The following is a 14,356-nucleotide window of genomic DNA, read 5'->3' as shown; positions in this document are numbered from 1 at the left end:
TTGTACAGAAAAGGCTTAACCTCCATAGTCTATTCAATATGAATGTCCAAGCATTTCTCCATAGTGGCACGTTCCAAGTAGGCATGTAGAGCGTGTTTTTGAGGGTATTTTTGTTGCTTATTTTTTTATGTGATTTCTATAAGATGCATTGTAACATATACTCATGTTAAGGGAAATGGGCATTCCATTTTTTTATCCTAATGTAGCAGCCCGTATTGTTAATTTGTACAAAAATATAAAGCACAAATTGGTCTTTTTGTTAAGAAGGTTCCTTTATAAATAATGAAGATTGTGTAGCCTAAATAAATGCCAGACCTAACGTTTTCCAGATGGTGAGAGATGTATAGACACAAGGAGCTATGGAAAATATTTTCCAGTTCTTTACATTTCAACATGTGCATGTTTTCTACTTCAGACTGATTTATTTAGGCTTGTAGCAATAGAAAGCTGTATTTGATTAGATCATTATCATCTCTCTGGTTACCACAGAGATGCATAGTGCTACAAAATGAACTGTAATTTATTTATCTGTTAATATCTTTGTGTTGTGTTATAATTATCTCGTATTCTGTTCTAGTGTGTCCTGTACTTAATCCATTTGGTTTGGTCTCCCTCCAGAAATGAAAGAACTTGTTGGTATTTTCTTCTTGTAATAATTTATTGTTAAAGGGCTTCTTAAAAAAAAGCCTTGAATATGCTTTAACATTGTGATTACAGTTACTTAAATTTTGCAGTTTTGATCAGAGAAATTACTTGTAGGTGTAAGTAATGCAGATACCAATCTTTGTATATAAACAGTCATGACATAAACAGTCTATACCCTTTCCTTAGCTGCCACAGATGTTTTGCTTTTTCAAAACTGAGAACGTAAGTAAGAACGTAAAATCATGGAGGAGACTTCATGGTGACATATCCCTGCTGTTACTAATCTATCATCTGCAGCATCTTGCTCCATGGGCAGTCCAGCCCTATTATTCAAATGGCTGCTCATAGATTAATGTAATTGTTAGGTTTTCTTTTGGAAATGTGACCTCTCTCCTTCCACACGCTGGAAGAATTTGCCCCTTCATGATCAGTGTGGCTCTCTGCTTTGTTGCGCGTTTCCTTTCATAGTTTGCTGTCAACCCCTTACCCTCTGTCCTTTGGACAGTTTCTTGTTTGTCTTATATCCTCCTGTTGTTAATCTGCACACAGTTATGATTATACTAAGAGTTATGATATAAAATGTCATTTGGATATATAGCCTAATTATGCTAATTATCAGATCCATTTATCTTTGTTACTTGCCATCCATATCTCCCATTTGTTTTATCATGATGTTTCTATGCTAAACACCTTGAAACGAGTTTTTATAAGCCTCTGACAAATTTTTGAAGGTGTGTGTGTGTATTATTGAGATCGATTTTATGTCACAGGCTAAGTGTTGGTTAAGCATACAGTCTATCCATCAACATTTCCTTCATATCTTTAAATATATGTGGGGCTATTTTTTTCCCTTAAATATTTGCAGTATTATTTTACTACTTTTTAAGCTCTTCACTGGGAATCAGAAATAGCTATTGATCAATGATGGTGGATGACATGATGTTTGAGTTTTATAAGCTGCCTTGGCGTCCAGTGAATGAAAGATTTAAGAAAATGTCATGTTCTACTAGCTATTTGGTGGTATAAGAGTAATAGTATTTTAATTAGTTTTCGTAGAATATTGTCCAGTTTCAATTTTGTTATAATTTTCTGTTTTCATCTTAGTTCCTTCTTAAATATAGTGTTTAATTGTGTTTATTAGGGCTTCTGTTACCTTTCTTTGCTTCCAAGAATTATTAAAATTACCCATTAGTGAAACAGTAATCTCCTCTGTGATCTACTACATAGCAGCAGAAATGGCCATCTGTGATTAGAATAGAAACACTGCATGGAAAAATTGCCATTAGGATGTAAACAGGAAACCTCTTTTAAAAGTTGTAATTAGAAAAACTACAATGAAATATAATAGCATGTGATTACTGCAAATATTTTTTTAAAAGAAGTTTACATATCTGGGTACCTATAAAGATAATATGGTGCAAAATATGTTAATACGGTACCTCTGAATTATATTCCATAACTCTTTGAAGATAAGTGTATATGTTTTCTGTGTAAGACTTTGGTCTAGACTAGAAGGAGAGGCATTAAAAAGTTGTAAATATATTTTAACACAGAGCTGTTTTTAAAAGCGTTAGCGTCCACTGGTGATAAATGTTGAAACCTTCAAAAACAACTTGAGTGTACACTTTTTAGATGAGGGAGCCCATTCATCTGCTTGCCCACCATTGTATGTGCGGTGAAAATCTAAACCCCCAGGATTCATGATTGCTGTTCTCTTTTTAAGATGAAATGAAGGTTAACCACACAGAAAATTCTGTTTTGCACAAATCTGGAAGTTAAAATGCCTTGGTACCAGTGAAATATAGCTATTGTTTCAGACTTTGACTAGGCACAGTTAGGTGGGCTCCAGATAACTTGCCAAGAAAGACTTTGCAAATTAGGCCCTAAAATCATGAATATTCAACAGGGAGTAAGAGAAGAAAATGGAGCACTAGAGAACACTTGCTTGATGAGCTGCTTTGCTGAGCAGCGCACAGCTATACTCAGCATAATGCCTTTTTTAAAGCTTGGTATTTTCATATTTTAGTGCAAACAATTACAAGATTTGAACCCGGAAGTGACAAATGCATGGATAGCTGTTGCTGCTTCCAAACTTGAAAGTCAGTACAGTCTTCTGGCAAAATTTTGGTGGGAAAGCTTTGGAATCATGTGCAAACTGCAAGGTTAATCTTAAGCTTTTTCTTCTTCTAGTGTTGGTGTATGAGGTCCATGTATACACGGGTGCTAAACTTGGTGCCGAAACAGATGCTAATGTTTATATCAACCTTATTGGAACAAGAGGAGATGCTGGCAAAAGAAAGCTCCATAGATCTAAGAATAATAATATAAAATTTCGACATGGACAGGTGAAGTAAAACCAGTGCTACTTCTGATCAGTAAATTATGGCTAGCAAACTGTTTCTTCAACAAGTCTAAATATCTTTTTATCTACAAGTTTTATGCAAGCAGTTTGCCATTTTCTCATGTATTTTCTTTATTCAAAACTGTTTACAGAATTGCATCATAGGAATAATTTTTATCTGCTGGATCAATCATTTACTGAGACCATTGCGTAGTAGAATTTGAGCACTCTTGGTTATTTATATTGCACGTATAGATAAAATGATAACGATAACAATAGCATTTTTGTTCTCCTAAACTGATTGCTGTGAATTTTAGACTCAAGTTCTAAATCCTTATTCCCAAGTATGTTTTTCAGTCTTGGTGAGGCATACAGAGCTAGAAAATGTAGTAATGTAGTACAGAGATGACAAAATAATTCTTTGCAACTGATCCTTGTGTCATGCCAAAGGAATCAAGTGCTGTCTCTGTGGAGTAATTTCAAAGTGTTTTTCACCTTAGAAAGATTCAAAAGATCCTCACTGCCTGGCCAGGACCAATGGAAGACACCTGTATTCATTTTGCCAAAAAGAAAAGAGAAAAAATAAACTATTCTATACTGTAACAGTCAAAGCAATAACTGTGTTCAAGACCTTTATAATTTTCCTTGTATGGTTCCACAGATGGATATTTTCTGCATAAAGGCTGTCTCACTGGGAGACTTGGAGAAAGTTCTGATTAGCCATGATGGAGCTGGTCCAGGTAGGATTTAACTTCCTAGAGACCAATCTGTTTTCAAGTCCTTTTTAAACACAATGCACTTTATTTATATTGCATCCTTCATACAAAATGTGACAGAAGGTCTTGCAGTGATAAAAAGTCTTTCTGCAGACTAGTCACTGTGATGGGATAGTGAAAAACAGTGGTAATGGACAGCAAAAAGGGCATAAGTCTAATGTCAAATACTGTCATTCCACTCTTTGTTTTCAGGTTTATTATAAGAAAGCGCTATTTATTAGCATATAGAAAACTCATGAAAACATTGCTCACACAATCCTTCATTAGGCAGATAGTGGAGACTGGCCAGAATAGAATTAAAGGTATTCAACACCTGCTTTACTACCAAACAAATTCTGAGTAGCTGTAGCATAATGTTCTTGCTGCTTTGGGCAACAGGAGAAGATTTGGTTATTTATTTAATCTGTGCAAGTCAACATGGAGCTGCTCTAGCAAGTGACATCATTGCATTCAGAAGAAAAGAGATGGTTTTGTGATGAGGCACATTTTTGATACAGGCTCTTGAGGTGTGCATCTCTGGAATGATGTAAATGAAGAGAAAGCTAGCATTTAAAAGCACTGAAGATGTAGATATTGCAAATATGTTTGCAGATTAGTGGCTATGAAGAAGCCAAGTGAAGAGAAGGATTTTTAAAGCAGTTCAGGGCCACAGTGATACTAGATGAGGAAGGCACTTTTACCCTACTCTGTTCTGAAATGGCCTCAAGCAACACCCATCTTGCTGACTGTACTGTCTAAGGCTCTGAGCCGACTTGTGACTATTACAGAAGTAGGCTTATTAGTGCGGCCTTGGTATGGGACGTAAACTTGATTCTTGTATTTTTGTGTGGTGGAGCCAACCCTCACTCTACCCCGCAGGACGCCATACCATGCTCTCTTCCTTCATCTCTCCTTGAATAGGCAGCGCAACCATATCGCAGGATCAGCATTACAAATCTGCAACCAGACTCAGCTGTTTTAAGCTGTTCTTTGACAATGGAGTTCAGAGTCTGTGTTTTTGGAGGATTGTCTAAATGGGACAATGGATTGAATTCTAAGTATGACAAAATTTATGCCTTGGTAATTAAGATGATTGATCATTGTACTCAGCACAGACAGACCTCACAGACGTCTTCTGAGCTGTATCCAAAAGTAACACCAGATAAGCCTGGCCTGAGGTGATTAGGGGGGTTGAGAGCTGGAAAAGGGTGATGAGTCAAGAGAGAGGCCATCTAGAGACCCAATCTTTTGGCAGTTGAGAGGGAGGAAAGAAGGTTCCTTTAGAGGTGGAGCTGCCCTTTTTTCTAATCATAGAAAACTTGCCTGAGTGATAGGGCAGAACGTCTTTAGTCTTGATTTGGAGACTATCTTGAAAGGATCATGGAACATATGCTTTCTTTGGGGCTCCTGGACCGCAGGGCACAGATCTTCTCCCACAGCCACTGTGAATGATGAAAGAAAATAAATTTTGTCCTAGAGAGCAGGGTTTTGGCATTGGCCAGGTATGAGTCACTAGATGGTGTGTCTTATCTGCTGGAAGAACCTTCTCCTCCATAGAAACCTTCCATACGTACCTGTACATTTACACAAGCAGCGCCTTTCATCTTTTTTGGCCTGTTTCAAAGTGGCCTGCCTTATTGCTGGTGAGCCTTGGTCAGGGTAGTAGGCTCTCCCAATGAAAGACATCTGAGGTATGGGAAGGTGACAAAAGAAGCCTGCAGAGTGTCCTGGTGTGCTCTGGGCCTGAAGTCTTGAAGATGAAATGCCATTCTGCTCCATGCACTGCCTGGGCAAGCCCTTGCTATGGGACAGAGACTACTGCCTTCTAGGGACTTCCAGACTCAGATGCAGCCAGGGAGGCAGAGCATGGGAATAAATAGGACAGTTGTCTGCTTCTGACCAAAACATCCCTGGTGCTGTTTTGCTACAATGTGCGGACAAATAATGGTATGAGTCAGGCAAAAAACCTCATAAGCAATATGAGGAGTTGTGAGTGGTGCAGACACAATGAGAACAGGGTATTTGGAAAGGGCTTCACAGAGAACTGTACCAGTGACTAGGATGGTTATCAGAAGTGGTCCAAGAGATCAGCATGGATGTGGTTACTGCTGTTAGGGAGAGGATGAATTCAGTAGCCCGACAGAATTAAGGGTGCACAGCTCCATGCCTGACGGTCCCACCAGTAGCAAGGCTGAGTACGTGTTCCCAGTAGGCGCACACACAGACACATTTATAAAACACATATATGTATGCACATGGCCAGCCACGCAGATCAAAACAGGAACTCAGCACTCACACAAGCACAAACAGCACCAATGGCCTTATCCAGTTACCCTGTCCAGCTGATCAGAATAACAGTCCATCAATGAAAAAAAAATAATATATATATACACAGTATGGATGTATAAGGCCTCCAGTAATTGGCCTTAGACTCTCAGTCTATCCAGTTGCTGGTCCTGGATCCTTGGATCCTGAGTTTTCCCAGTTACTGGCACCTAGACATACAAAGCCCCTCCAAGGCTGCAGCAAATGAGAGCAGTAGTCTTAATGATTTGTTAATTAATATGCTGTAAGAGTTTGCAGTAACAACTTCACTCACAGGGGACCAAAATTTCCAGCTATCACACAGATCTCAGTTAACTGCATAAACAGATTTATCCCAACATCCTTGTGTCTGATCACAAGGAATCAAAAGATGTAGGCCGGGATGTGAATGGTGTTGGCAGTTCACAGATGTATGCATATACTTAACTGCAAGGAAAAAACCCACCCCACCCCTCTTAAAATTAAAGCAGAGCAAGGCAGAGAAGAATTAACATTGTACCTCTTGCGAGAGACACAGAATAATAAAGCTTTTGTTCTGTTAATATATCTTACCTATTTAGCTGAGTTCTGTCTTAATGTGACATTACATAACATTAACATTAAATAATTCTTTAAATATATAAAAAAAATATGCATTATCTCACAGGATAAACTTTTGTCATTTCAACACAGGCAATGGATGGTTCCTGGATAAGATTGTCATCAAACATAAAGAAGGAAAGGAAGCTCAGGAGGTTGTATTTCCTTGTAATAGGTATGCCATTCATGGAGAAAAAGAATTTGTTACGCAGCCAGCAACCTAAGGAAAAATTGCAGAACAAGCATGTGCACACAACCTAGATATATGAGCAATGCTTGAATTTTTCAACATACAAGGAATGCAAAGTTTTGCTGTTTAAGACAAAGAACAGAGTTGCTGTTTTGGTATAGGAAGGAGTCATAGCCTAATGACCAAAATCAAGTGTTCCATAGGAGAAAAGGTGCATTGACCTTTCTTTTATCTAACTTACACAGAGACCGCGTGAAAATAAATAAGCTTTCAGTTCTTAATCTTTTAAGAAGTATTATGTGTAAAGATCTAGTTGTATTGATTTTGGTCAGTTTCTCTGTCTCAGTCACTGAAAACTTTATATACATCCTGGAAATCTTTAGAAAGAAATTTAACTTTTCTTCTAAGAGACAGCTACAATATTTCCTTTCATTTAGAATTTTGCTAGAATTTTGCTGACATGAGCAAAATTGGAAAACGCTCCACTTTCTCAGTTCTAACAATTACTAAGCAGCCTATTTTTCCAAAACTTTATTAACCGAGGCAACTGCAACCCGAACTTTTAGCAGTCATTTGGTTGAATCATATGGCTGTAACAGAAAAAAAACCCATATAATAAGCTAATAGATGAAAGTAAGGATTTGTGTGTGTTATTTCTATATTCGTGTATTTAATTCAATAGAAATAATTTGAAGAATTGTAATTTAGATCAAGCTAATTATGTTCTGTAGTATGCGGTTTCCGGAATTCATGAGTTTGGGTTACATGGCTGAAATATTTTCCATGTTATTTTGGGAACTGTGCCTTAAAGTCTTGAAAATATTTAGGTGTTCATTAAAGACAGCTCTCCATCTTTAGGAATCCTACCTGTTTACAAAAAAATAGGGTTTCAGTTTGCAAGGTTCCTGGAAATGACTAACTAAGAAAAATTTACTCCTCTCAGAACTATTATTCTGATGATGAGGTTTTTGGTTTAGTTTTCCTTTTTTTTTGGCTATTAGGCTTTTTAATTGTTTTGGTGTACATTAAAGATGGTTATTGAAGAGTAGATAAATGAGACAATTGTTTCTTTAATTACAAGGAGATTTTATGAGACTTCTCTAAAGGGAGGGATACTTAATGAAGATACTTGGGCTCTCTATAAAACTGTCTTGTCAAAAAAAAAAAGATTAAACTCTTAGAAAAAAAGATTAGAGGCGTTATATATAGAACTAGAGGAGTCCTGTCATTGCCTGCAGTGTAAGTGTGCTGCCAATGTGTCAAAGTTTACATTCTATTTTTAGAAACTGCTACTGATCTTTCTTTTGTTTCTCCGCAGGGAGTGAGGACTAGCTCACAAAAGTTAATCAAGCTATTTATTGCAACAATAGTTGAAATACAGGGGAGTTTAGACTTCATGCATATGATATTTATTCATAGATATTTGTTATATACAAGAAGCGAGATATATTATGAACCCCTGGGTTTAAGCAAATGCAACATCAACATGGAGCCAATAGAATAAAAGTTGATAGTGAGCACAAATTTATTTATTTTTAAAGAAGTGAGATTGTTAAAGGCTGTAAAGTGTTATTATATCAGCAAATGGGATCAACTGAAGGAGAATGGATGTGTGTTTGTAGTGAAATAACATTGTGGGAAAGATCCTTAAATCATCAGCATAAAAGAAAAGGAAAGTAAAAAGAGAAGTTCAGTTCATTGGCGCAGATCTACAGAAGCTTCAGAAACTTCCAGACTTGCAGGGGTTATATATAATTTTAAGTACAATGAATATAACTACTGCAGGTTATATAAACCTCCCCCCCAAACGTACAGTTGAGTCTCCGATCCTGGAAATACTTAGTGTTTCATATAAGGTACTTCATATAGTGCTATAGTACTTCATATGGCTACCATGAAAGCTCCTATTTCCCTAGAGCAGTGAGCCGAATTCTCCTAATACGAATAAGGCCAACTATGATGAATGTATAAAAGAAAATTCAATCTAGGAAGTAGTATCGAGGCATAATTTTTTAAAAAAGTATAAAAAAACTGTTGGAGGGAGAAGGTAATTATCGGATTACTTGTAATATACTGATAATTGCTATTAATCTTAATATTTTTGTTTTTGCAATGAAAGATGGTTAGGTGAATATCAAGATGATGGGAAAACTGAGAGGGAGCTAACTGCCAATAGTAAGTATTTTGTTAAAGAAAATTTGTGTTATAACAATATAGTATATACTCAATGCCTAGCTATTACTGAAGAACCGTTATGAATAAGACTGTAACTTATGTGATAATAAAGCTTGTTCATATATTCTTTTTTGATTCGTATTTTAGAGGATGGCAGTTCAAAGAAGGCGTTCCTTAAAGGTAAGAGGTGTTTTCTACACCAATGTTTTTGCTGTTTGAATTTAATCTGCAAATCAGTGTTAGGTAACCAATATGTGATACGTATATGTAAGCTATCAACTGTGAGAGAAAATGAAGACAAATTGGCTGGCAGTTGTCTACAGAAAGAACTAGGCCTTTATAAGTAATTGAGAAAAACATGCTGCTCATAAACCATTTCTGATTTTCTTCCTATTTCTACTATTCTGTCCTGAAACCAGCCAGGAATTCCTGTGAGAAGAGATCCAAGTGTTGTTTTGTTTATCCCAATGTCACTGTCATTTAATACATGGGGACAGGTCCCCTAGCAAACATCATCAAGTTGAAAAATGTGTTGTGAAGTGTCAGTGGAAGCATTTTCAGGTCAAAATCCGTCAGGGTATTCCTGAAGTAGCCAGTAATAATGCAGGCCTAAACTGTAAATCTGTTAGTGAAGCTAAATAGAGTATATGCATTCAGTTGACTAAATATGTTTGAATTAGTTAAAATATCTTAATAAAAAAACTACCCACCCAGCTGCCTATTTTTATACCTACAAAGTCATGCCCATCACTGTAATACGCAAGTACCTCCAGGTGTTTAAAATTTGAGATACCATCTCAAATGGTTTTGAGATGTTTCTCCCTAGGTAGAGAAGAGAAAGAGATTGACACAAGTATCTTTATGAACATCTAACTGTAAGCGCATATTCTGTGTAACTGTGTCTGGTAACTGCATGGGAGAAACTAAAGTAAAAAAAGTAACGTTTCCATTTGGCTCTGGAAAGAGTCACTTGCCTTCTGTAGGATGAGTCCTGATCTCTCGATCTAATTCCAGTTTTAGTGAAAATTAAATCATTTTCATTCAATCAAACAGTTTAGCCAACAGCTTTATTGTTCCATGGCAACATAACTTTGACAAGAGGAGACTGATTAACTCAGGGAGGTGAAGGCTTTCCCACAAGAGAAATTTGATTTTCACAAGAGTGACTTGGAATTGGAGTCTGCATTCTGCTAAGTGCGCAGTTCAGAGATACAGCCATAATATCTATTTCACCTTATGTTCAGAAAATAGGCTAGATTTTACTACTAATCTAAGTTTTTTTTCCAGTGCAGCTTCACTCTTTATTGTGCTATAATAAGCAGGCACAGATGCACAGACTGCTGAGAGCCTGTGCATGTCAAGAGCAGTTAGACGCTGTATATTGATTATGAGGAGAAAGGAGTGGCTTATTCTTAATTAGTTTGTGAAACGTCACACTGTCAAGAATTCCAGGAGGACCCAAAGAGTGTGTGCTGATTTCTTAGGTTGAGATCAGACGTTCTGAAAAATAAAGATACAAAGGAGAAGAACATTTTTAGGAACTATTCTGCCAACTAGCTGTGCATCAACTTAGCTTGAATTGCTCTTTAGACAGCTTTTCTTTACCCAGGGGCTGATTCCAGTGTGGAACTGAGATAGGTGAGAGATCATGCTTTAATACCTTATGTAAAAGCTTGGGGAAGAGTGGCTGGAAAGCTGCCCAGCAGAAAAGGACCTGGGGGTGCTGGTGGACGGCCAGCTTAACATGAGCCAGCAGTGTGCCCAGGTGGCCAAGAAAGCCAACAGCATTCTGGCTTGTATCAGGAATAGCGTGGCCAGCAGGAGCAGGGAAGTGATCGTGCCTCTGTACTCGGCCCTGGTGAGGCCTCACCTCGAGTGCTGTGTTCAGTTCTGGGCCCCTCTGTACAAGAGGGACATTGAAGTGCTGGAGCGTGTCCAGAGGAGAGCTACCAGGCTGGTGAGGGGTCTGGAGACCAGGTCATATAAGGAGAGGCTGAGGGAGCTGGGCATGTTTAGCTTGGAGAAGAGGAGGCTGAGGGGAGACCTCATTGCCCTCTACAACTACCTGAAAGGAGGCTGGAGAGAGGTGGGTGTTGGCCTCTTCTCCCAGGTGAATAATGACAGGAGCAGAGGAAATGGTCTGAAGTTGCGGCAGGGGAGGTTTAGATTAGATATTAGGAAGAATTACTTTACTGAAAGAGTGGTCAGGCACTGGAACAGCCTGCCCAGGGAGGTGGTTGAGTCACCATCCCTAGAGGTGTTTAAGAAACGTCTAGATGTGGCACTTCAGGGCATGCTCTAGTGGCAGAGATTGTAGGTTGTTTGGTTGGACTCAATGATCTTAAAGGTCCTTTCCAACCATGAAGATTCTGTGATTCTATGATTCTATTAAAAAAGGTGATGAGCAAGACTGCTGTCAGGATTGTTCACGGTTTAATTTGTGGTGTTGTACTGGTTATCTCACAGACCTTGCATGTGAAAAGATTGAGCTAGGAGGGTAAAAAACGTAAAAGGTTTGGAAGGGTGCCTTGTGCTCGGTTCTGTGTCAGTCCATCATGACACGGTACCAGGGTTAGAGCTGGTAAGGGAAAGTTCCAGAGATGCAAAGTTTTGAAAGAAAAAGTAATTGCCTTAAATTCTCCCAGCAGCTGTAGCAGTAAAGATTTCACATGGTAGAGCAGATAGTAGCGATAAGCAGTCCCACTCACAGTGAAAGCAAAAACCTTCCATATGATATACATTTACTGAATAAGAGGCAAACAACAATGTTGGTATTAGAGAGCCGATGTTTTATGCATTCATGTGGTCATATTCTGTACTAGCTGCACTCTGCAAGTGGACTTCAGGGAAAGTCATAAAAAGTTGACTGGCATAATTCAATGGTGTTTGGTGATTTTCAGAATAAGATCAATGTGCTTAGGTAAGGTCTATAACAAAGATAACAAACAAAGCAGTAAGTCACTCTGAAGGTCAAAAATCTCATTCTCTTTGGATAAAGCTAGTAAGATGTTCAACCACCTAGCCAAAGAAGAGAGTTTGAAAGTCATCATTGCTAAGCAGGTTACTTGAGGGTTCTCAGTCCTTTTTCAGCCAGGCTGGCATTATGCCAGCTTTAATGAAGCATAAATCCCAGATCTCTGTGGACGTTGCTGCTGTCTATGGATTATGCCACAATGCAGTATGCCCATATCACATTTTCCCAGCAACCTTTGTAAATCTGTAGATTATAGAGAGGCTCTGGAAAATCAAGCCTAGGAACAGATTTATTTGTATTCTCTGGATTCCAACTTGTATGTTTGATGCAAGAGAAAAAGACAGAAGGGGTTGCCTTGGTAGGGAAGGTGGATAGCTGCTCTCAGCTCTCAAGTGATTAAGTTGTTTTGAGGGAGAATGGGACTATACATTGCTTTCTAAATGTTTCCTACATTGCGGGGAAATTTTACGACTTCCACCTTCCATTTTCTCTTTAGCCTTTCTGCTTCAAAATAGGTGGAGACTGTAACAGCACATAGTAAAAGATTTTCTCTCAAAGCAAGGAGACAAGACACAGTATATTCCAATGTTGTCCACACCGCAGTCAATTAAAAGGAGCTGGGTTCCTGTAATGTGATTCCTGTCAGGTGTCTGTGGTATTGTGGGCTTTTGTGGGCGGAGGATAAAATACAGTTCAACATTGAGGAATGGAGTTCAGTTAATAGATATTTCTAGGTTGGCTCTTCTTGTGTTGTGCAAGGTTGTTAGTATTAAGGCATATAGAAAATTCATAAGAAAAGAGAAAACGTGCAGTAAATTCTCCCATGACTTCCTTTGTTTTTAAATCATTCCTTACCTTGCCAGTAGGGGTAAGGTAATTATTCACTACCTTGCTAATGGGGTAAGACTAACCACAGAATTCCCCAATTGTAAATGGATTGGTCCTGCTTCTAAAAAGCAATGACAGTGTATATTGCCAGTTGGAGGCTGAATTTCCTAAGAAGATAAAATAAGCAGACTGATCACTCTGCCTCAAGGCAACATGTGAATGGCATTCTAGGTTTTAAGACCAAAAAAAGCCATAGTAAAAAAAATGGAATATGGTTTGTAAAAACAATGGTGGCAATCCTCTAAAAACACATAAATTGTTCATATTTTATGAACAGAAAAAAAAGTCTTCCTTTTTTAGTTTTCTGAACTGTATTACAAAATACTGACTTTATGTTTTACCTTGCCCAGTTTGCTATGTGCAGAAGTCATTGCAGGTTTGATTTTTGCAGTTTTGCTGCAGGCACCTTTCAGATTCCAAACTAGTGGTTAAAAGCCTTTCTGTAAGAAAGAAGACCCCTGCTTCTAATGTATCTCTGGACACACCCCTGTAATGTGAAATCAGATCCTTGGTTATCTTATTTTAGAAAAGAAAGAATTCTGAGATTTTTTTCCCAGAAGTCTGTTTTCCCCCCACCATTCATTTTAGCAGTTGTCATACTGATGTCTCAAAGAAAATGACTGTAGCTTTATACATACGGTAGAAGTACAGTAATACACTAATACACTAGTCACTTTGAAAGGAAGCTAACACAGTTCAGTAGTATCAGGGGAAAAGTCTCTTTTAATGTGGCCACGCATACGAAACACAGAAGACGACCTACTCAAGCCCAGCTATCTGATTTTCAGAACTTACTGAAGACTTCAGAATATCTTGAGAAGAGATATAGAAATCACTGAACACAATGGGTATTTGGCATCAGTCTCCTGTCTGGTCTAGCCATCCTTACCAAGTGGCTGTCTAAGTGAATTTACTATTAGACAAAACATTTTTTTCTTATTCTGACATGAGCAGGTTAAATGAATTTGCTGAACTGACAGAAAACGCAGTCAGTCTGGGTTAGCTCGGTTACCAAATTGTAGAAGCGTTAAAAGTAAATGTAGGAGAACAAACAGTCACAGATGGTAAGAGGCCTTAAATCTGTTAACCGCTGATTTATTTCCTGGAAAACTCCCAACCCGTGTCTTAGCCTTTCTTCTGAAATAGTCATTAAAAACACAATCATGGATATTCATTAAAACAAATCACCCTACCTGAAATACCTTCTCTAAACATGAATCCTCTTTGAGCAAGGAACAGGCAGTTATGTATCCATGCTTTCTTTTAACTTGGGGCTTGCTCTCTCTGAAGCATCGGGATATTACAGAGAGAAAAAAAAAAAACAATGTTCACCTGGGAAACACAGTAATGCAAAATTATCTACATTTGCCCTCTGCTGTGTTCCTGGGACAGTCTTCAAAATGCGGCATGGTTGGAGAGGATAAGAGGTTCAGGGCTATGTTGGGAGTCTCTGTAAAAATTTCAATCATCTGCTCATAAGCCCT

General features: G+C 38.1%; 1 protein-coding gene across 1 annotated transcript in view; it reads left to right on the top strand.

Moving 5' to 3' along the window:
• Positions 1-14,356, top strand: part of LOC128905784 (lipoxygenase homology domain-containing protein 1-like) — a 141,885-nt gene that overhangs the window by 45,514 nt on the left and 82,015 nt on the right. The window contains exons 12-16 of the mRNA XM_054192289.1: positions 2,836-2,990; positions 3,648-3,726; positions 6,739-6,820; positions 8,955-9,010; positions 9,158-9,190. Coding sequence (XP_054048264.1) covers positions 2,836-2,990; positions 3,648-3,726; positions 6,739-6,820; positions 8,955-9,010; positions 9,158-9,190 — 405 coding nt within the window. The remainder of the gene's footprint in view (positions 1-2,835; positions 2,991-3,647; positions 3,727-6,738; positions 6,821-8,954; positions 9,011-9,157; positions 9,191-14,356) is intronic.

This window comes from Rissa tridactyla, chromosome 2 (genome assembly GCF_028500815.1).
Source record: "Rissa tridactyla isolate bRisTri1 chromosome 2, bRisTri1.patW.cur.20221130, whole genome shotgun sequence".
NCBI lineage: Eukaryota > Metazoa > Chordata > Aves > Charadriiformes > Laridae > Rissa > Rissa tridactyla.
Note: the sequence above shows the minus strand (reverse complement) of the source record. Positions and strands in the feature narration are given on the sequence as shown.